Raw genomic sequence first — 23,534 nt, forward strand, 5'->3', positions numbered from 1 at the left:
AGGTTCCCAACCCTCAAGGGGCGTCCAATCTAAGGTTCCCAACCCTCAAGGGGCGTCCAATCTAAGGTCCCCAACCCTCAAGGGGCGTCCAATCTAAGGTCCCCAACCCTCAAGGGGCGTCCAATCTAAGGTCCCCAACCCTCAAGGGGCGTCCAATCTAAGGTCCCCAACCCTCAAGGGGCGTCCAATCTAAGGTCCCCAACCCTCAAGGGGCGTACAATCTAAGGTCCCTAACTCACATTCATACATACACATACTAGGGCCAGTTTAGACAGGATCCAATATACCTACCAGCATGTCTTTGGAGCGTGGGAGGAAACTGGAGTACCTGGAGGAAACCCACACAGGCACAGGGAGAACATGCAAACTCCAGGCAGGTGATGCCATTGTTGGGATTTGAACCAAGGACCCTAGTACTGGCAGGTGGAAGTGCTAACCATTTAGCCACTGTGCTGGCCACCTTTTTTTTTTCCCTCACATTTCTTTAGTTACTTCCTGGTTTCTAGCCTAAGCCAAAAGCCATCGCAGGAGTCTTCCATCAGGAGGAGGGGTTTTCTCAGCTAAGCACACCCCCCCCACATGGAAAAAAATATATATTTTAAATATATTCTTCCCAAATATATTGACATATTTTTTTATCCCAACCACAGCACCACCTGCCTGGAGGTTGCATGTATCCCCCCGTGCCTGTGTGGGTTTCCTCTGGGTACTCCGGTTTCCTCCCACACTCCAAGGACATGCTGGTAGGTGAATTGGCTCCTGTCTAAATCATCCTTAGTTTGTGTATGTATGAATGTGAGTTACAGACCTTAGATTGGACGCCCCTTGAGGGTTAGGGCCCTTAGATTGGACGCCCCTTGAGGGTTAGGGCCCTTAGATTGGACGCCCCTTGAGGGTTAGGGCCCTTAGATTGGACGCCCCTTGAGGGTTAGGGCCCTTAGATTGGACGCCCCTTGAGGGTTAGGGACTGATGTGAATGTACAATATATGTAAAGTGCTGCGTAAATTGACGGCCCTATATAAGTACCCGAAATAAATATATTTGAAATACTACAATTTGGCCATATTATAAAAATATATATAGTGCCACTGAAATAAATAAGTTTCCATCGATCATGCAACTTTGCAGTTGCATGACAAGCCACACTAGTGTGAAAGGAGCCTTAATGTACTAAAGGTTCCTTTTAGAAAAGACTGCTTGAGTTTTAGGGTTTGTTCACACAAGCAGCCAGGGGGCAGTAAAAGCAGATGATTGAGTCACGGTTTTACTGTTCCTTCCACACCCACCTAAAGAAAGGCATGCAGCCGCTCAGAGCTGTAGACATGCTGCTCGCCTCTTTGCTTCACAGCCACAGCAAAAACCAATCCATATGTCACATTCGGTGGGCAGCAATACTGCCAAATACAACCCATTAACTTTATTGCAGCACGGTGGTTCAGCCTTTTCAGGTTAAAACAGGTGATGAGGAAGTGACATATCACCTCTCAATCACCCTCTGAAAAGCAATCCACCACAGATCACTTTTCAGAGGGAAAGGAAGGGCTACCACACATCTGCAGGAGTCCTCACATCTCAACTTTGTAAAGTGACTGAAGTGTATGAAGACACAGGCGGGCTGTGTGCAGCGGAGGCAGCGTTGTTAGGCTGCTATAGGAAGTTAGGCCCCCACATGGAAGAAAAATATATTTGAAATATGTTTTAAATATATTCTTCACAAATATATTGACATAGATTTGGAATACTACAATTTTGACCATATTCAATATATTTCAATAAATATATACAGTGGGGATCGAATGTTTGGGCACCCCAGCTAAAAATTTGTATTAATTTGCATAAAGAAGCCAAGGAAAGATGGAAAAATCTCCAAAAGGCATCAAATTACAGATTATACATTCTTATAATATGTCAACAAAAGTTAGATTTTATTTCCATCATTTACACTTTCAAAATAACAGAAAACAAAAAAATGGTGTCTGCAAAAGTTTGGGCACCCTGCAGAATTTATAGCATGCACTGCCCCCTTTGCCAAGCTGAGACCCTCCAGTGTCATGGATTGTTCTCAATCATCGTCTGGGAAGACCAGATGATGTCAATCTCAAAGGTTTTAAATGCCCAGACTCATCTGACCTTGCCCCAACAATCAGCACCATGGGTTCTTCTAAGCAGTTGTCTAGAAAACTGAAACTGAAAATAGTTGACGCTCACAAAGCTGGAGAAGGCTATAAGAAGATAGCAAAGCGTTTTCAGATGTCAATATCCTCTGTTCGGAATGTAATTAAGAAATGGCAGTCATCAGGAACAGTGGAAGTTAAAGCAACATTTGGAAGACCAAGAAAAATATCAGACAGAACAGCTCGCAGGATTGTGAGAAAAACAATTCAAAACCCACGTTTGACTGCACGATCCCTCCAGAAAGATCTGGCAGACACTGGAGTTGTGGTACACTATTCCACTATAAAGAGATACTTGTACAAATATGGTCTTCATGGAAGAGTCATCAGAAGAAAACCTCTTCTACGTCCTCACCACAAAAATCATCGTTTGAACTTTGCAAATGAACATATAGACAAGCCTGATGCATTTTGGAAACAAGTTCTGTGGACCAATGAGGTTAAAATTGAACTTTTTGGCCGGAATGAGCAAAGGTACGTTTGGAGAAGAAGGGGCACAGAATTGAATGAAAAGAACCTCTGTCCAACTGTTAAGCATGGGGTTGGATCAATCATGCTTTGGGGTTGTGTTGCAGCCAGTGGCACAGGGAACATCTCACGAGTAGAAGGAAAAATGGATTCAATAAAATTTCAGCAAATTTTGGATGGTAACTTGATGCCATCTGTGAAAAAGCTGAAGTTAAAGAGAGGATGGCTTCTACAAATGGATAATGATCCTAAACACACCTCGAAATCCACGGGGGATTACATCAAGAGGCGTAAACTGAAGGTTTTGCCATGGCCTTCACAATCTCCTGACCTCAACATAATTGAAAATCTATGGATAAACCTTAAAAGAGCAGTGCGTGACAGACAGCCCAGAAATCTCAAAGAACTGGAAGACTTTTGTAAGGAAGAATGGGCAAAGATACCTCAAACAAGAATTGAAAGACTCTTGGCTGGCTACAAAAAGCGTTTACAAGCTGTGATACTTGCCAAAGGGGGCAGTACAAGATATTAACTCTGCAGGGTGCCCAAACTTTTGCAGACGCCATTTTTTTGTTTTCTGTTATTTTGAAAGTGTAAATGATGGAAATAAAATCTAACTTTTGTTGACATATTATAAGAATGTCTAATCTGTAATTTGATGCCTTTTGGAGATTTTTCCATCTTTCCTTGGCTTCTTTATGCGCATTAATACAAATTTTTAGCTGGGGTGCCCAAACGTTCGATCCCCACTGTATACTGTGTGTTGAAATGCATTTTTATTATAAAATATATGAAAACTATTTTTAAAAATACATCTTCAAATATACTGTATGTCTTAAAAAATAGAAATCTAATTTTTTGGAATGCATTTACATATATATGTAAAAATATGTTAAAATGACTTTTTTATAGGTTAAAAAAATCTGAAGAATATATTTAAAAAAAAAAAAATTATATTATATATATACACACACACACACACACACACACACACACACACACACACACACACACACACACACACACACACACACACACACACACACACACACACACACACACACACACACACACACACACACACACACACACACACACACACACACACACACACACACACACACACACATATATATATATATATATATATATATATGTCAATATATTTGGGAAGAATATTTTTAAAATATATTTCAAACACATTTTCTTCCATATAGGGGAGCTCACTGGATTTCTGAGTGATCAACATAACATTTTCTGCAGATGCAGTGCTTTTAAAGCGATACTAAAGGCTTGGTTTTTTTTTCCATTTTAAAATAACAAACATGTTATACTTACCTGCTCTGTGTAATAATTTCACACAGAGCAGCCCCAATCCTCCTCTTCTCGGGTCCCCTACTGGTGCTCCTGGCTCTTCCCCCTCAAGCAGTGTCCCAATAGCAATCCACTTGCTATGGAGGAACTGGTGCGTGTTTGCCCCTGAGCCCTGCTCTCTGCATCCATAAGACACAGCAGAGTGGCACTTGGCTCCACCCTCTGCTCCCTCTTCACAGGCTGATTGCCAATGGCTCCTGCTGTTGTGTCTCAGCCAATGAGGAGGGAGAGACCCCGGAGAGCTGAGGCTCCCGTGCAGTCGCCTTAAAGTGTCACTAACCCTGGACCCCGCATTCACTATATCCGGTCTACCCGGACCCCGCACTCACTATATCTGGTCTCCCCGGACCCTGCACTCACTATATCTGGTCTCCCCGGACCCCGCATTCACTATATCCAGTCTCCCCGGACCCTGCATTCACTATATCTGGTCTCCCCGGACCCTGCATTCACTATATTTGCTCTCCCCGGACCCAGCATTTACTATATCCGCTCTCCCCGGACCCCGCATTCACTATATCCGCTCTCCCCAGACCCCGCATTCACTATATCCGCTCTCCCCAGACCCCGCATTCACTATATCCGCTCTCCCCGGACCCTGCATCCACTATATCTGGTCTCCCTGGACCCTGCATCCACTATATCTGGTCTCCTACAGTACACAGAACATGGAAATGTAATTTTGTGACTTCTATCAGTGTCCAGCAGAGCACTGGTTAAAACTTATAGTAGAATTTTCATTCTCCTCTGATTGTCCTATGAGGCTGCATAACCTCTGACCCTCTGTCTGGACTGTGCTGATCACATGCCCTCTCCCAAGAAAAAAAAAAAACAATCTCTCTAGCAATACACACAAAACTGAGCATGTGCAGCTTGCCCCCAAGGCTCTGTTCTATCAGCAGATGGATTGGGGACAGTAGCAGAAGGGGAGGATCGGAGAAGACAGGATCAAACAGCCTGTTTACACAATGCAGAGGATTAACCCCTTAGGTTCCAGAGTGAGTATAACAAGCATGCTTTACTGCAGCTACAGACTGATTGTACTGTTGGGGGTTTAGTAACATTTTAACACTTTAAAGTGGTTCTAAAGGCTTACTTTAAAGTTCTGCATGCAGCTCTCCACCTCCTCCAGCCCCCCTAAGCCCAATGGATCCAGCACTGTGCACAAGAGCAGCATCTCTCCACTCTCTCCCTCTTAATTGGCTCAGAGACAGCAACGAGAGCTTTGACTCCTACTGCTGTCAATCATAGTCAGTGAGACAGCAGTTGAGGGGGTGGGGCTGAGCCATGCTCTGTGTGTCTATGGCCACATAGAGCCAGCTCAGGAACAAGCACTCACGAGTGCCCCCATTGTGAACAGCTTGCTACGGGGGCATTCCGCAGGGTGGGGGGAGCCAGGATGGCCAGCAGGGGGCCCGAGAAAAGGAAGATTGGGTCTGCTCTGTGCAAATCCATTACACAGAGCAGACAAGTATGATGTTTGTTGTTTTTTTTTTAAATAAAATAGAATCCTTGCCAATCATTTTAACTCTACTGTAGCCCTTTTTACCAATCCTTGGTCCCAGAATGTCAGCATTTTTCCATACAGCACATCACACCAGCATTGCGGTGTGGACGGGACACATAGAAAACAATTGTTTTCCATGTGGCCTTGTGGGGACTAGCATGTATCTAGTGTGGGAAAACACCAGTCACTGCGTGTACAACCTCTGAGATTTGCTCAGTTCATTATAATTAGAGATGAGCGAATCTAACCTGGCGAAGTGGAATTCGTTTTGAATATTAGGAAAAATTTGATTCGCGCCGAATCCGAATATTAGCAAACTTCGGATGCGCGAATCGAATTTTCCCCGATCGGCCGATTTTCATCCCTTCTACAGCCGGCAAAAAGTGTCCCTGCAGAGAGCTCCGCTATTTCTGACAGTTCTCTGACAGTTCCTTCACATTTACAGCAGTTGAAACATTGTATCTATTTGTTTCCATTTAGGATACAGATGTTTTTATTCGGAAACAAATAGATACAATGTTTCAACCGCTATAAATGTGAAGGAACTGTCAGAGAACTGTCAGAAATAGCGGAGCTCTCTGCAGATACACTTTTTGCTGCACTGGAATTCTTCTTCTTCTTCTTCCCCTTCTTCCCATGGGCCCCTGTACCGCCTCCTCATGCTGCTGCCAGGTCCAGAGTCTGTCATGGGTCCCTGTACGGCCTCCCATTGCTGCTGTCTCTATCGCCACACTCTGCCATGTGCCACTTTAAGGTCTCCTCACACTGCTGGTGGGTTCCATTTTGTCATAGGGTGCTGTATGGCCTCCCATTGCTGCTGCCTCCACCGCCACACTGTGGCTCCACACTCTGGTTTTGGCCCCGTGACTGCCCAAATGAGTGAAGTGTGCGGTGATTCTAAGATCGACGGCACTCATCTGCATGTCATACTGACTGTCAGTATTATTTCTCTTCCCCAGCAGACTCCAAGGGCATTTAAATTAAAGGTACAGTGTTCTGCACTAATATAAAGGCTCTCTGAAGCCTAGAAACCCTTTTTATAAGTTAAATTCGCAGCGAATAAATTCGCATCGAATCAAATTTATTCCACAAATTCGGCGAATCAGCCGAATCGAATTTTTGAATAATTCGCTCATCTCTAATTATAATGAAGGTTGACCCTCCCATTCAGAAATTGGTCTGGAATGGACATGGTAAAACAGAATTCTTTTAGGCTTCGTTCACACGAGACATACACAATTGTACACCCATGGAGGGCCACATTCCCCGCACAGCGAGGCACAGGCATTCCATGCATCTCCGTTCAGGTAGTTCCATTGCTGTTAATTGGGACACAGCGGCTGCATGGACATAGCTGCTGCTCCCAGTGTGGCATCCATGTGGGTGCAATGCCTCGAACGCAACCGCACGAATGTCGTATTGGGAGCATCGACCGTGTCCATGCAACTGCAGTGACCCAGTTGCCAGCAACTGGAATCCGTGTGTGGGGATGCATGGAATACCTGCGTATCCCGGTGTGGGAAGACCTGGCCCTGCACATCAAGGGGATTGTTGTTCCTTGACAAAAACGGAAATACACTTTTAAAGCTGATCTCCAGGTTCAGCTTCAGTATAAAATAGTTTGTTCGGGCCAAGCTGGCCCAAATGAAATGATGGGTCTGCTGTATCAGTTGTATGTAGCGGAGGTCACATACACTGTATGTGGGCTTAAAATTACAAGTCCTGAGCTACTAGTCAGGCCTTAGAGTTACTCGCCAAACACACACAAAAGAGACACCTGTACACACACACGTACATACACATACGCACACAGAAACATGTACACACACGCACAGAGAAACATGTACACACACGCACAGAGACACGTGTACACACACGCACAGACACGTGTACACACACGCACAGACACGTGTACACACACGCACAGACACGTGTACACACACGCACAGACACGTGTACACACACAGGCAAGTACAGATACTCGCCACCAACAAACACACATAAACAGAGACACTTGTACACACACACATAAACATGTACACACACGCACAGAGACACATGTACACACACACACACACACACACACAGGCATGTACAGACATGCATACACACAGATACATGTACATAAACAGAAATACACATGCACAGACACGTACATACATACAGATACATGTACATACACACAGACACATGTACAATTGTACATGCATACACAGACACACACACACACGTAAACACACACACACACACAAGCAACCCCCCTCCCCATAAAAAGTTGCAGTACTTCGTTGTTCACTCACAGAGCCGGGTACTGCACTCTAGGGGGAGGCAGAGAACACAGCACACACTCCTTGCTTTGCTTTCACTCAGCTATTGAGCAGTCTGACGGCTCCCAATGCCACTGACAGATCCGGCCTGAGCTCCGAGCCTGCTCAGCAAGACGGCCCTGAGGGACACACTCGCCCCCAACATAATTTCCAGTCGCCATTGGCAAGTGGAAATTTCAAGCCCTGACATACAGTATACAGCACTGTGTTCTGGGTATGAGAACAGACCTTCCCGGCTCAGTTCCGGAACAAAAGAGCGTTGGTCTGTGTGGCACTCAACCATTCATAGGCAGCTTTATATTCTATTAATGAACACAAAGCTCTCTCTGATTGGCGGAGTCAGAGAAATGAGCTGATGATGTCACAGTCTGACTCAGCCAATCAAAGGAAGTTTTGTGCTCATTGATCAAATACAAAAAGCTGTCTACAAATGGTAGACAGGCGCTGTTTTGTCCTGGGTGGGAGACAAGAAGGTCTCCTCATACACCCGGAACACAGTGCTATATACTTATGTAGCTTCAGCTATATACACCCAGGGCTTTTTTCAGCGGGAACGAGGGGGGACGCAGTTCCGGCACCTCCAGCACTGAATGTATGTATTGGCAAGGGGTGTTGTGGTGTGCTGGAGGGCTTATTGGTGCTGGCTACTGGGAGATCTATTGTTGCTAGGGGGGAGTTGATTGTTACCTGGGTGGATCTATTGTTACTGGTTGGGGTCTGTTTCTGGTGGGGGTCTATTGTTGCTGTTGGGGTTCTATATACCTAAATGGGGTGATACTGACTGGGGGGGGGGTAGGAGGCGGAGACCAGACCATGGTGCTTGGAGGTGGGAGTACCTCCATCTATTATCCGAGAAAAAAAGCCCTGTATACAACTAATACAGCACACCCAGCAGCTCGACATTTCAATTAGGGAAATTGCTGATTTGGGCCAGCTTGGCCCGAAAAACTTATTTTTTTAAGCTAAACCTGGAGATCAACTTTAAGCGGTTTTCTCATTGCTAGCAAAGTGTTACCATTGGCTACATTTAGTATTATGACTTCAATGGAACTCACCCGGCAATTCACAATTGTATCAGTTTCATGTTCAGTCAGACGGATGTTGTCATCTACGATGATATGCAGATTATCGCAGTCATTGGGATCAATCCAAAATGGCTTCCCTCCGGAACCTGTAAAGCTGTTTCTTGCCCACCTATTAAAAGAAGATGGAGTGTGGTATGTCAAAGGGGACCTGCCCTGATATACGGGGGATCTCATCACTGGGCTCCTTTAGAAAATGCTAGTTTACTGACAGTCATTCTTTCAAGCCATAGTGCTTTCAAGGTCACTGACCCAGAACAAGCATGCAGATTTTTAATTCTGCGTTCACTCTCAGGGCGCTCATAGACATTAGATCCAGCTACACAGGACGCAGAAGGAGCACCACACTGATGGTTAAGGTGTCCAAAGCGATGTTTTATTCGAAAGAAAACCAAAATGACTGCAGCTCTGAGGACCACCACCACCACTACACAAATCTCATGACGCACAGAAGTTCATGTAATATATCAGGGGTGTATTTACCACAAGGCAAACAAGGCATTTGCCTAGGGTGGCATTTTTCAGGGGGGCAATGCCACCACCCAAAAGAAGGGATGGAAGAAGTGACAAATGCAGCATGGGGACCAGGTGGGATCTGAGAGAGGCTGCGGGCTGTTTGATGGAGTATGCAGAGCCTGACTCTTGTTCCCGGGGATGTCCGGAGCTGTGAAGGTGAGTGTATTCTCTCTTGTAGGGACGGGAGGTAGCCAGTGTATGGGGGAAGGTGGTAGTGGTAGGCTGTCTCAGGTGGGGGCTGGGGTGTTGTTGGTCAATATCAGGCTCTCTTCGTGGGGGAGGAGGTGCTGGTTGGTGTCAGGGTCTCTCCATGGGGGGGGGGCAATTTTTGTGTTGCCTAGGGCAGCACGAAACCTAAATACACCCCTGTAATATATAACTATTGTTGCATTTCATTCAAGTCCAGCCACATTTGAATTTATGGCATACATAAACCCTGATGAAGAGGGAGTGTCTGAACCCCCGAAGTGTGCTGGATTTCTATTGATTTTTTAATAAAACATTGCTTTGGGCTTTCTAACTATTGTTGTGACACTTCTTCTGCTTCCTGTATAGCTGGTTTTTAAGACCCCCTATTTTTCAGGGTGCTTTCTGGTATTTACAGGCAGCCTAATGCAGTCCATAGATGATCTGATTTGCTTTCCTTCCACCACAGGTGGAAGGAAAGAAAATGGCTTCATTCCCCCCCCATCAACAGTCAGTGTTGATGGGGGGAATTGCCTTCTACAGCACTATTGTGTTCTGCCTGCAGGGGGGCGCTGGGAGCCTTCCTGGCCAGCAAAACACAATGATTACTACCGACGGCTATAGCTGCTTGCAGTAATTGCATGTGAAAAATCTGACAGGCTGCTTGTATTCAAGTCAATGGATCGACTTGGGTGCAAACAGGTTGTTCATAGATGGATCAAATCTTAGTCCCTGCTGAACCGGCCGAATTTCAATCCATGTGTGGCCGGTTTAACTGAAGCAAATGAGATTGGTTGATCAGATGGCCTCTGCTAGCACCGAGTACCTCTGTGTTTGTACATTAGGTGACAGTCTTGGTCATCACAATCCTAGGTCTGTGGGGCACTGTTGCTGGTAGAGGCTCATCCGGGGGGGAATATGAATCGAATCGGTCAGAAAACCTTATGTGATCACAAACTTTGCCCATAAGAGCCCAGAATGTCTGCATGAAGCCCCCACCCAACCGTTGCTTCCCCTGCTCCTTACCAGTCAAAGTGGTCCTGAAACCCTCCTATGCCAGACAGGGCGGTGAAGTATTCATAAATATTGCTCTCTTTTCCTTTAGTGGACACCCGAGTAGTGCCCCGGGTCAGCACCATCTCCCTTTTATTGCATCGGATTTTCCCAGGAGTGAGCTCCACACTGAGCTAGGGAACAGACCAGACAACGAGAAGGCATCATCAGATTTATCTCAACTACTTATAGTATATATCGGTCCCCTTCCAAAACTTTGGGTACTTACTGGCAGTTCCTGCAGCTGAGGGAAATGCGGGTGTTTTCCGGCTAAAGCAGCATGAACAGATTGGAGCACGTGTGGAAGGTCACTGCCGAATGTTCTCAGTATGACAGAGAATTCTCTCCCCTGCTGGTGGAGGGTGCTGAGCAGGTGGAAGAAGGACGGTAGGATCCAGTGGTAGAACTTCCCGTCCTCTCCGCTTTGTGTAAACAGGGTGTCTGCCTCTCCATGCCACTGCAGTAGATCCATGTGGCGTGTGAAGACCTCCTTAAATGGCTGTCCAATCTTGGAGTCACTGAAGTAGCCATCACGCCCAAACTGAGTGTAATAGTTGATGGCGTCTTGGGATGGGGCTTTGAGAGATGGCTGATCACTTATCCATTCCCACTCACCTAGAAAAAAAATCATTTTATTAAAAAAAAAAAAAAAAAAAAAAAAATAGTCATTCGTAGCATAAACCCCATTCCCAATTTGCACCAATAATAAAAAATAAGATCTGACTGGCTGCTATGGGCAACTTCTTTCTTCTACGCTTCAATATATTAATAATTGAGGTCTGGTATTGCAGGTCATCCATACATCTGACTTGCACCCAAAAGTCTTGTTCTCTCATTTCATTTTTAAACCTGAACTAGGGGAACAAACAAGTGTCTGGTTTATGGACACCAAAGAGTGTATCTAAGAGTACTTAAAGGGAACCTGGCACGGCCTAAAACATGGCAACAGTAGTGGTGACGTGCAGAGATCTTATGGTGCCTACAAGTACTTGGGTTAGTCTTCATGTCAACCTCTGAGGAGCTTTCTGGATCCAAGACCTATGCTGTATATGATGCTTTTGACCCCACCTCCAACATCAAGCTCAACATCTGCCATTCAGATGTCAAATGCTAGAGCCTCTCTTACCTACTGAAGTTCTGGCATCAGAGTTGGACAAGGGACAGAGCTTAGTGCTGGAAGGAGGAAGAGGTCTTGAAACCCAACTCTGGGCAAAAGTTTTAGAAAATAAACAAGACCCCCCGCAGCTCCGACTCACCTTCAATACAGAGTTGTCTTTTGCAGCACTTCCAGGCCTTAGTCTTCCAGGTTGAATGACGACCGGTGTCATTCAACCTGTATGACTGATCATCTACTGTGAGTCTAGGGCGTCATGGGCCCGCCCTTGAAGAGGCCATTTTTAAACCTGAACTAGGGGAACAAACAAGTGTCCAAAGAGTGTATCTAAGAGTACTTAAAGAGAACCTGGCACGGCCTAAAACATGGCAACAGTAGTGGTGACGTGCAGAGATCTTATGGTGCCTACAAGTACTTGGGTTAGTCTTCATGTCAACCTCTGAGGAGCTTTCTGGATCCAAGACCTATGCTGTATATGATGCTTTTGACCCCACCTCCAACATCAAGCTCAACATCTGCCATTCAGATGTCAAATGCTAGAGCCTCTCTTACCCACTGAAGTTCTGGCATCAGAGTTGATGGAAAAGGACAGAGCTTAGTGCTGGAAGGAGGAAGATGTCTTGAAACCCAACTCTGGGCAAAATTTTTAGAAAATAAACAAGACCCCCCCCCCCCCCCCCCCAGCTCCGACTCACCTTCAATTCAGAGTTGTCTTTTGCAGTACTTCCAGGCCTTAGTCTTCCAGGCTGAATGACGACCGGTGTCATTCAACCTGTATGACTTATCATCTACTGTGAGTCTAGGGCGTCATGTTCCCGCCCTTGAAGAGGCCATTTTTAAACCTGAACTAGGGGAACAAACAAGTGTCTGGTTTATTGACACCAAAGAGTGTATCTAAGAGTACTTAAAAAGGAACTGGGCACGGCCCAAAACATGGCAACAGTAGTGGTGATGTGCAGAGATCTTATGGTGCCTACAAGTACTTGGGTTAGTCTCCATGTCAACCCCTGAGGAGCTTTTTGGATTCAAGGCCTACGCTGTATATGATGCTTTTGACTTCTGCCAAAGTTGGAATTTAGCTCCACCCACCTCCGACATCAAGCTCAACATCTGCCATTCAGCTGTCAATGCTAGAGCCTCTCTTACCCACTGAAGTTCTGGCATCAGAGTTGATGGACAAGGGACAGAGCTTAGTGCTGGAAAGAGGAAGATGTCTTAAAACCCAACTCTGGGCAAAATTTTTAGAAAATAAAAAAGACCCCCCGCAGCTCCGACTCACCTTCAATTCAGAGTTGTCTTTTGCAGCACTTCCAGGCCTTAGTCTTCCAAGGCTGAATGACGACCCGTGTCATTCAACCTGTATGACTGATCAGCTACTGTGAGCCTAGGGTGTCATGGGCCCGCCCTTGAAGAGGCATCACCTCTTTATTTGCAGTATGAGAGTGGTGCTTACACCAGCCTCATCCAGGAACAGCCACTGAGAGGGAAAATGAAATATCAGAGAAAGAAGAACCTGCACTTTATGTAACCCAACTGAAGACTTCTGTAAGCCAAGAACATACTTGTCCCGAATTTGGTGGGACAGTCCCGGCTTTCAGTCAGCTGTCCTATGACTGCTTTGTCCGGGGCTGTGTCGGTATAAGCTGGGGGTACTACTGAGTGGGGGATCAGCAGAGCTGGGGGTTACTACTGAGCGGGGGATCAGCAGAGCTGGGGGTTACTACTGAGCGGGGGATCAGCAGAGCTGGGGGTTACTACTGAGCAGGGGATCAGCAGAGCTGGGGGTTACTACTGAGCGGGGAATCAGCAGAGCTGGGGGTTACTACTGAGCGGGGAATCAGCAGGGCTGGGGGTTACTACTGAGCGGGGGATCAGCAGGGCTGGGGGTTACTACTGAGCGGGGGATCAGCAGAGCTGGGGGTTACTACTGAGCGGGGGATCAGCAGAGCTGGGGGTTACTACTGAGCAGGGGATCAGCAGAGCTGGGGGTTACTACTGAGTGGGGGATCAGCAGAGCTGGGGGTCACTACTGAGCGGGGATCAACAGAGCTGGGAGTTACTACTGAGCAGGGGATCAACAGAGGTGGGGGTTACTACTGAGCAGGGGATCAGCAGAGCTGGGGGGTTACTACTGAGCAGGGGATCAGCAGAGCTGGGGGGTTACTACTGAGCAGGGGATCAGCAGAGCTGGGGGGTTACTACTGAGCAGGAGATCTGCTGAACGAGGGGTACTAATGAGCTGGGGATCTGTTGATTGGATGTACTATTGAGCTGGGGTTCTACTGGGTCCCTTTAAAACAAACAGAGAACCAACACACATACAGCATTTGCCTTCATTAAAGCTTCATGTGTAAAGCAGGCCATAGATGGGTCGAAAACCAGCCCTTTTAAAAATCGGTCGTTTGACCACCAACGGTAAAAAAAAAAAAAAAAAAAAAAAGAAACACAAACGGCCGATTTTCGGCCCGTCTGTGGCCGGCGTGTAACCCCATAATTACTTCTGTCCCTTGCAGAGACGGGGGAGCACACAGGGGAGCAATACATAAGAATAAGGATTCCAGTCCGCTATTAGATTTTATATGAAAAGTCTTGCAGTTGCAACAATGTATCTATTTTTTATTCATTTGTATCCATTTCAAATACATTATGTTTTTATTCGGATACAAATGGATACATTGTTGCAACTGCAAGACTTTTCATATAAAATATAATAGCGGACTGGAATTCTTCTTCTTCCTTTCTTTTTCTTTTTCCAGGTCACGGCTCATGCGCAGATTTTTTATCAGTAAATGATCGGCCGATTTGCCCATCATTGCCGGGAAAATCGGCCGCGAATTTTCCAACATGCCCGATATTGTTGGCGCAATAAAAACAAAGTCCACCTACCTGTGTTGCCTCTCTGCCCCCAGACCACAGTGCTCAGGTAGGAATTCAGCGCCTCCCTAGGCCCTTGCCCCGTGGCTGCATCAGACACCAAGATGGTGTTATTCAGATCTAGATGAAGAATTAACTTCCTCCTCTTCTGTCGGAGAGCGGGGATCAGCGGCTGTACGGTGTCACCCACGTCCTTGGCTTCCTCCTCTCCATTACTGAACTCATAGCCATTGGCGCCATCCATGACTGATTCACCGAAACTTCCTCAACGCATTCAAGTCTTTTTTATTGATCTTCTAATTCAAGCAGGAAAAATGTCTGCAAAGGAAAAATATTTGTAACCACTTCATTTTCTTTTCTTTTTTTTTAAATCTCAGTTTAAAAAAAAAAAAAAAAAATACCCTATAATTTAAAAAAAAAAAAATTTTTAAAGAAATAAAAATTAATTTAAAAAAATTAAATAAATTTGAAAAAAAATTTTTTTTAAAGTAAAAATTTTAAAATAAATAATTTAAAAAAATAAAATAAAATACAATAAATAAAATTAATTGTTTAAAAATAAAATTTAAAAAAATTAAATTAAAATAAATACAAGTAAAAAAAAAAAAAGTTATAAATTAATTGTTTAAAAATAAAAAATAATAAAATTAAAAAATTGTTTAAAAATAAAATTTAAAAAATAAAAAAATACAATTTAAAAAAATAAAAAAAAAATAAATAAAATTGTTTAAAAATAAAAAAATAATTAAAAAAATTAATTGTTTCAAAATAAAATGTAAAAAAATAAAATAAATGTAAAAAATAAATAAAAAAAAAAATAAGATTCCTAAATATTACATCCAAAAAAGCATGCTGTGCTTTTTTTTCCCCCATACACGAGGTATATAAACTGTGCGTGGCCTTCTATCTGACACATTCAGAGCTGAACTTTGGAACACAAAGCCGCGGAGGCTCCTGGAGGCCGATTCTCTGTGTATGGAGATGCCGAGGATTTAGCCTGCGTGGTTTGGGAGTCTTAATTCCGTTCTGGACAGAAAATCTTGCATTGAAAAGCTAATCTGACACGGAGTTGATTATTAGCGCTGGAGACTGGCAGGGAGCCCCGGATGCGATGACTAGACGCGGTTTGCTCTGCATGGAGCGGATTGTGAGCGCTGCCCGGGTGACTGTCCTACACCTCCCGGTCTTTGAATTTCCAAGGCTGGCTGTCGCTGGCACAAACACTTGGCTGCAAATCGTCCCGGCTGGAGGAAGGGAGGATTTAATTTTTTATTCCATCGAACTCTCGGATGTTGGACTTTAAAGCCATTTCTGAATGCAAAACCCGACCTGAAGAACAAAGACATGAGAGAGAGGAGACCAGGATCAGTGTGAGGTCAGCGAAACAAATGCTTTATACTGCACACAACAATAGCATTTATACGTATATTGCAGATTATCAATCATTAGATGTGGCGGCTGCCTTAGTTTTATTTTTAGTATTTTTTCCCCCTCTGTTTTCACCTTGTGATCTGACCAGTAACACACCTCCTGTATTAGAGCGCCCCCACTCTGGACGAAGGAGCACAGGGGGCACAGCAGACAACAGCATTGATGATCTGCCCAGTAACACACCTCCTGTATTAGAGCGCCCCCACTCTGGACGAAGGAGCACAGGGGGCACAGCAGACAACAGCATTGATGATCTGCCCAGTAACACACCTCCTGTATTAGAGCGCCCCCACTCTGGACGAAGGAGCACAGGGGGCACAGCAGACAACAGCATTGATGATCTGCCCAGTAACACACCTTCTGTATTAGAGCGCCCCCCACTCTGGACGAAGGAGCACAGGGGGCACAGCAGACAACAGCATTGATGATCTGCCCAGTAACACACCTCCTGTATTAGAGCGCCCCCACTCTGGACGAAGGAGCACAGGGGGCACAGCAGACAACAGCATTGATGATCTGCCCAGTAACACCTCCTGTATTAGAGCGCCCCCACTCTGGACGAAGGAGCACAGGGGGCACAGCAGACAACAGCATTGATGATCTGCCCAGTAACACACCTCCTGTATTAGAGCGCCCCCACTCTGGATGAAGGAGCACAGGGGGCACAGCAGACAACAGCATTGATGATCTGCCCAGTAACACACCTCCTGTATTAGAGCGCCCCCACTCTGGATGAAGGAGCACAGGGGGCACAGCAGACAGCATTAATGATCTGCCCAGTAACACACCTCCTGTATTAGAGCGCCCCCACTCTGGACGAAGGAGCACAGGGGGCACAGCAGACAACAGCATTAATGATCTGCCCAGTAACACCTCCTGTATTAGAGGTATTCAACTTTACTGAGTAAATATGTATATAAAATGTCTTATGCGTTTCGTCAATAAGCCTTGGTCATAGCCGGTGCTTTTATAGTAAATATCTCCTAAGCAGTGCACGTTTAACCCCCCTGGCGGTATTCCTGAGTGTAGCTCGGGGTAAAGTTTCAGCACCACAAGCGGTAACCCCGAGCTACACTCGGGAATACACTGCAGCGTTGCTCCGGGATCTCTTCACTTACCTTGTCCTGCGCTCCCGCAATGTCCCCCCTGCAGTGTCCCCGGCAATGTCCTCCAGAGGATGCCGGCATCTGTCTTCTGGGTTCCGTTCCCTGCGACGTCGGGACGTACGGGGGATGCAACTGGCAGGAAATTTAAAAATGTTAAAAAGTGACATTCACTAAATACACTAAAATCACATAGTATAACATTCCTGTATCAAACCATTTCACATACATTTTGTCCCGAGTGCTTTGTCCTGTGCCCTGCCTGCATTTTTACTGTTCTTTCTGCCTGGAAACTGAGAAACGTCCATGGCGTCCAAAAAGCGTCCCTTTAGGTCAGACGCGGTTTTAGACCGGCTAGAGAACAGCGATAGTAAATCAGAACCACTTGCAGAATTGAGTGATAATGATTCGTGGGGGAAATTCCTCATCAGACACTAAAAACGATTCTGCGACTTTGCTCAGCGATGTGCGAACTTGGCGCTCTATTTCACATTTCAGTGTTTTTGGTTTGATTATATTATTGAATTACATTTATTATTATTATTTTTATGATTATTAAATTATAATTTATGATTTCGTGTTTCACATTTTTTCATCCCCGGGATGTTTACTAGACTCTTGTTCGGACAGATTTCAGTGAGTTATTCCTACAAATTATAGGCCTACAATAAAAAAAATGACATATTTCCATGCAAAAAAAGGTACCGCTTTGAGCACAGAAATACTGACATAATCAGACCGCTAGGGAGGTTAAGGGATATTTACAGTACCGAAATGATGAGTATTGGTATAACCGGCACTCATCTTCTCCAATAATAAACTATTGAGGGAGTAAATGTTCATATAAAATGGCTTACGCATTTCGGCAATAAGTCTTGGTCATAGTTAGTGCTGCTACAGTAAACATCTCCTAAGCAGTGCACATTTAAGGGATAGTTACAGTACCTAAATGACATTATTACATCGAGTTTATATAGCGCCAAAGGGTTTGCTCAGCGCTGTACAATAGAGGGGGGGGGGGGACAATATATGAAACAGTACAGCAACAGCACACGAGGGGTTCGAGGGCCCTACTCTTTCGAGCTTACAATCTAGGAGGGAGGGGGTAGTAGTACAGGAGGAAGTGGCTGTGGGGGATGGAGTGGTAGGAGGAATGAAGGAGAACGGCTTTTAGGTGAGGGTGGGGTAGGCTTCCCTGAAGAGATGGGTTTTCAGGTAGTGCCTGAAGGTGACAGTCTGATGGATTGGGGTAGTGAGCTCCAGAGGATGTGGAAGGACCTGGAGAAGTCTTGCAGTCGTGCGTGGGAGGAGGAAACCAGGGAGCAAGATAGAAGGAGGTCTTGTGAGGAGCGAAGATTACGGGTTGGGTGGTACTTGGGAATCAGGTTGGTGAGGTAGGTAGGGGCAGTGTTGTGAACGGCTTTCTAGGTCAGACTTAGTAGTTTGAATTTGACGTGTTGGGCAATCGGGAGCCAGTGGAGGGAATGACAGAGGGGGGTGGCAGAGGTGGAGCGGTTGGTGAGGTGAATGAGTCTGGCCGCTGAGTTCAGGATAGACTGAAGCGGGGAGAGCCTGCGCTGGGGTAGGCCGGTGAGGAGGGAGTTGCAGTAGTCCAGACATGAGATAATCAGGGAGTGAACGAGTAGTTTAGTGGTGTCTGGGGTAAGGAACGTACGTATCTTGGAGATGTTGCGGAGGTGGAGCCTGCATGAGTTTGTAAGTGATTTGACATGAGGTTGGAAGGAAAGGTTTGAGTCCAGAACGACGCCGAGGACTTTGGCGGAGTGTAGGGGACGGAAGCCGGACTGTAGTGGATCAAGGAGGTTGTTGTCAGTTAGGTGGGCGCCTAAATGATGAGTATTGGTATAACCGGCACTTGTCTTCTCAAATAATAAACTTTATTGAGTGAACAAATGTGCATATAAAATGGCTTACGCATTTCAGCAATTAGCATTGGTCCTAGCTGGTACTTCTGCAGTAAATGTCTTCTACACGGAGCACATTTATGGGATATGTACAGAACCTACAAGGAAGTCATATTAACCTCCCTAGCGGTCTGATTATGTCCGTATTTCTGTGTTCAAAGCGGTACATTTTTTTGCATGGAAATATGTATTTTTTTATTGTAGGCCTGTAATTCTTAGGAATAACTCACTGAAATCTGTCCGAACAAGAGTCTAGTAAACATCCCGGGGAGGATAAAATTTGAAACATGAAATCATAAATTATAATATAATAAATAATCATAAAAAATAATATAATAATAATAAATTTAATTCAATAATATAATCAAACCAAAAACACTGAAATGTGAAATAGAGCGCCAAGTTCGCACATCGCTGAGCAAAGTCGCAGAATCGTTTTCAGTGTCTGATGAGGAATTTCCCCCACGAATCATTATCACTCAATTCTGCAAGTGGTTCTGATTTACTATCGCTGTTCTCTAGCCGGTCTAAAACCGCGCCTGACCTAAAGGGGCGCTTTTTGGACGCCATGGACGTTTCTCAGTTTCCAGTCAGAAAGAACAGTAAAAATGCAGGCAGGGCGCCGGACAAAGCACTCGGGACAAAATGTATGTGAAATGGTTTGATACAGGAATGTTATACTATGTGATTTTAGTGTATTTAGTGAATGTCACTTTTACAATTTTTAAATTTCCCGCCAGTTCCGTCCCCCGTACGTCCCGACGTTGCAGGGAACGGAACCCAGAAGACGGATGCCGGCATCGGCCGGAGGACATTACAGGGGACACTGCAGGGGGGACATCGCGGGAGCGCAGGACAAGGTAAGTGCAGAAGAGATCCCAGAGCAACGCTGCAGTGTATTCCCGAGTGTAGCTCGGGGTTACCGTTTGTGGTGCTGAGACATTACCCCGAGCTACACTCGGGAATACCGCCAGGGGGGTTAAAGACTTTCCTGCAGGTAAAAGATACAAAATTGGGTTGGCTTCCACTTTAGAACCCGGAGAAGGTCTGCTCTATGGTATCGGCCAGCTTGGGCGCTTGTAGTCCTGCTCTATGGTATCGGCCAGCTTGGGCGCTTGTAGTCCTGCTCTATGGTATCGGCCAGCTTGGGCGCTTGTAGTCCTGCTCTATGGTATCGGCCAGCTTGGGCGCTTGTAGTCCTGCTCTATGGTATCGGCCAGCTTGGGCGCTTGTAGTCCCACCAGAGCCAGAGCTGCTGTGAACTTGAACACGTTCAGGACGAACATAGATCTATACTCAGACATAAGGGTTAAAAAACAAAAAAAAACTAAAAAGAGAAATAAAAAAGGTTCAGACCAGTCCGTGTTCTTCTGCCGTCACTCTTCTGTTTCCTACACATTCATGGGATATCGGACAGACGATAAATGCGACATCCGGAGCTCACAGCTACGAGTCATGTAGTTCAAGTCGGAGACGGGGGCTCAGAGGACATCGATCTGCAAATTACAACTCGAGACTCGTATTTACTGTCTATACGATGACACATCAATACAGCATTGGCTTGCTGGTTCTTGTAGTCCCCCAGGGAGGACACAGAGGTGCCATTAGCCTGTCATAGAGGGAGTGGAGGGGTTAATAATCCAGGACTCCTGTACCACCATCCCTGCACAGACAATCCCTCCCCGCTGCCCCTCACCCACACACCCTGCAGCTGACATGTGCAGCCTTCATTTCCGGGATCTCCACAGGAAGTACTCCCCCCCCCTTCACAACCAGCTTTATTGACACTTGGAGGAGCAGTGTGCTGAGTGTCAGCTGGGAGAGATTTGTGAAATAATAGCCATCCACCTCCTCCCCACACAGTGCAGGAAAAATCTGCCCCCCCCCTCCGCTGCAGGATCAGTTTTCGGGAGCATTAGCATTTTGCGTTTTTGATGCATTTTGCGTATAATGAGAACGCTCACAAAATTCTATTCTATCAGTTTTAGCGTTTTTGCCACGTTTTTGATGAATTTTGCATATTTTGCATATAATAAGAATGCTCACAAAATTCTATTCTATCAGTTTACGGGAGCATTAGCGTTTTGCGTTTTTGCCGCATTTTTGATGCATTTTGCGTTTTGCATATTTTGCATATAATAAGATCGCTCGCAAAATTCTATTTTATCAGTTTACAGGAGCATTAGCGTTTTGCGTTTTTGCCGCATTTTTGATGCATTTTGCGTATAGTAAGAACGCTCACAAAATTCTATTCAGTTTAAGGGAGCATTAGCGTTTTGCGTTTTTGCCGCGTTTTTGATGCATTTTGCATATTTTGCATATAATAAGAACGCTCACAAAATCTATTCTATCAGTTTACGGGAGAATTAGCGTTTTGCGTTTTTGCTGCGTTCTTGATGCATTTTGCATATTTTGCATATAATAAGAACTCTCACAAAATTCTATTCTATCAGTTTAGGGGAGCATTAGCGTTTTGCGTTTTTGATGCATTTTGCGTCCAGTAAGAACGCTCACAAAATTCTATCAGTTTACAGGAGTATTAGCGTTTTTGCCACGTTTTTGATGAATTTTGCATATTTTGCATATAATAAGAGTGCTCACAAAATTCTATTCTATCAGTTTACGGGAGCATTAGCGTTTTGCGTTTTTGCCACGTTTTTGATGAATTTTGCATACTTTGCATATAATAAGAATGCTCACAAAATTCTATTCTATCAGTTTACGGGAGCATTAGCGTTTTGCGTTTTTGCCACGTTTTTGATGAATTTTGCATACTTTGCATATAATAAGATCGCTCACAAAATTCTATTCTATCAGTTTACGGGAGCATTAGCGTTTTGCGTTTTTGCCGCATTTTTGATGCATTTTGCGTATAGTAAGAACGCTCACAAAATTCTATTCAGTTTTCGGGAGCATTAGCGTTTTGCGTTTTTGCCGCGTTCTTGATGCATTTTGCGTTTTGCGTATTTTGCATATAATAAGAACGCTCGCTGGAGGAGAGATCTTAATGCTGAGCTGTCGGACTCAGACTGGGACCTGGTCTTTCAATACTCTCATAAATGTTCCCCCAATGTCTCGACACAAGAAAACAGCTACAAAATAGCCTCTAGATGGTACCGAACTCCTTCAAGAATTCATCATTTTAACCCCGCCTTCCCCAACAGCTGCTGGAGATGCGGGACCCCGGATGGGTCCTTTCTTCACATTTGGTGGTCTTGCCCGATTCTTCAACCATTTTGGCTGGAGGTCCATAGGTTAGTAGTTTCTATAAGTTCCTTGCCCTTTGCTCTCTCTCCTGCTCAATTCCTCCTCCATCATTCTTCCCTTCCCAGGGCTCAGTACTTTAAATCATTAGCCATGCACATGATCAACGCAGCCAGACTCTGTATTCCGGTTCTGTGGGGCTCCACTCGCTCTCCCTCTATACGTGAATGGCTCACCCGAGTGGGTAAAACGGCGGACATGGAAGAACTGGTTGCGACTGCTCTCGACACTCCTACGAAATTCTCTCACGTATGGGCCTGTTGGACCCATTTTCTGACTACCCCGGAGTATCGATCCCTCATGGACCAGCCTGTCTGCACCTGATATGGACTTCCCGATAGTGTCATTTAGTAGTATTTGACCTGAGGGTGCTATCATACTCCCCCCTGTGTTACATGCGCATTCTTTCGACGCCAATGACAGCGTATGTTCCACCCACTCCCGTTACTGTTTGTATTGAGGATAAGATATTTTTGACAGTTGTCCCCTCTCTTATTTTACCCTCCATATTTGCTTCCCTTCCTCCCTCCCCCCCTCCCCTCCTTCCCTTTTTTTTTTTTTTTTTTCTTTTTTTTTTCTCTCTTTCTTTCTTTCCCTTTTTTCTCGCCTTCTCCTTTCTTTTCTTTTCATATGCTTACACACGTCTCGGACAATTTTTCCAATAGCACATTGAGTAGGTGGTCAGCATCACCTCTCGCAATTAATCAGCGGTTCCCACGACAATTACTCCTACATTCGCACAATTCCACCATCGTATTCTGTAGTATTGACTTCTACTTAGGTATTGTATTTGCTCGTCTCCCCCCCACAGATTTTTACCGCAAGACAATATGGTAGGAGGCCAAACGTCTCTTTCTTTTTAGCACTTGACAAGCCTACCTAAATATTACAGGCACAACCCTGTCGTGGCCTAGTTCATCCACACTGTTTGGTTTTGCGTTGGACCTCATTTGCCTTTGTATGATACATGCTTTGCTGTATGTCCTATGTACACTTCATCTGTACATTTTCGTGTGATCACTTGTATCTTGTTTCAATAAACTTTGTTTTTTTTTGGAAAAAAAAAAAAATAATAAGAACGCTCGCAAAATTCTATTCTATCAGTTTACAGGAGCATTAGCGTTTTGTGTTTTTG

At 45.0% G+C, this 23,534-nt stretch overlaps 1 protein-coding gene across 3 annotated transcripts in view; it reads right to left on the reverse strand.

Annotated features, from left to right (window-relative positions):
* The window catches only part of LOC149451417 (uncharacterized), a 502,187-nt gene extending 481,329 nt beyond the window's left edge, over positions 1-20,858 (reverse strand). For 2 of the 3 annotated variants that reach the window (XM_089690706.1, XM_089690705.1), the window contains exons 1-6: positions 20,492-20,858; positions 15,514-16,005; positions 14,689-14,994; positions 10,918-11,303; positions 10,662-10,822; positions 8,907-9,045 (exon numbers count right to left, since the gene is read on the reverse strand). In XM_089690706.1, coding sequence (XP_089546832.1) covers positions 8,907-9,045; positions 10,662-10,822; positions 10,918-11,303; positions 14,689-14,920 — 918 coding nt within the window. In that variant the 5' untranslated portion in view covers positions 14,921-14,994; positions 15,514-16,005; positions 20,492-20,858. The remainder of the gene's footprint in view (positions 1-8,906; positions 9,046-10,661; positions 10,823-10,917; positions 11,304-14,688; positions 14,995-15,513; positions 16,006-20,491) is intronic. The other variant, XM_089690704.1, reaches the window with a different exon arrangement.
* Positions 20,859-23,534: the final 2,676 nt, after the last annotated feature.

The sequence above is a fragment of the Staurois parvus genome, unplaced genomic scaffold (genome assembly GCF_062004578.1).
Source record: "Staurois parvus isolate SC_StPar_1 unplaced genomic scaffold, SC_StPar_1.0 ptg000540l, whole genome shotgun sequence".
NCBI classification, from domain to species: Eukaryota; Metazoa; Chordata; class Amphibia; order Anura; family Ranidae; genus Staurois; species Staurois parvus.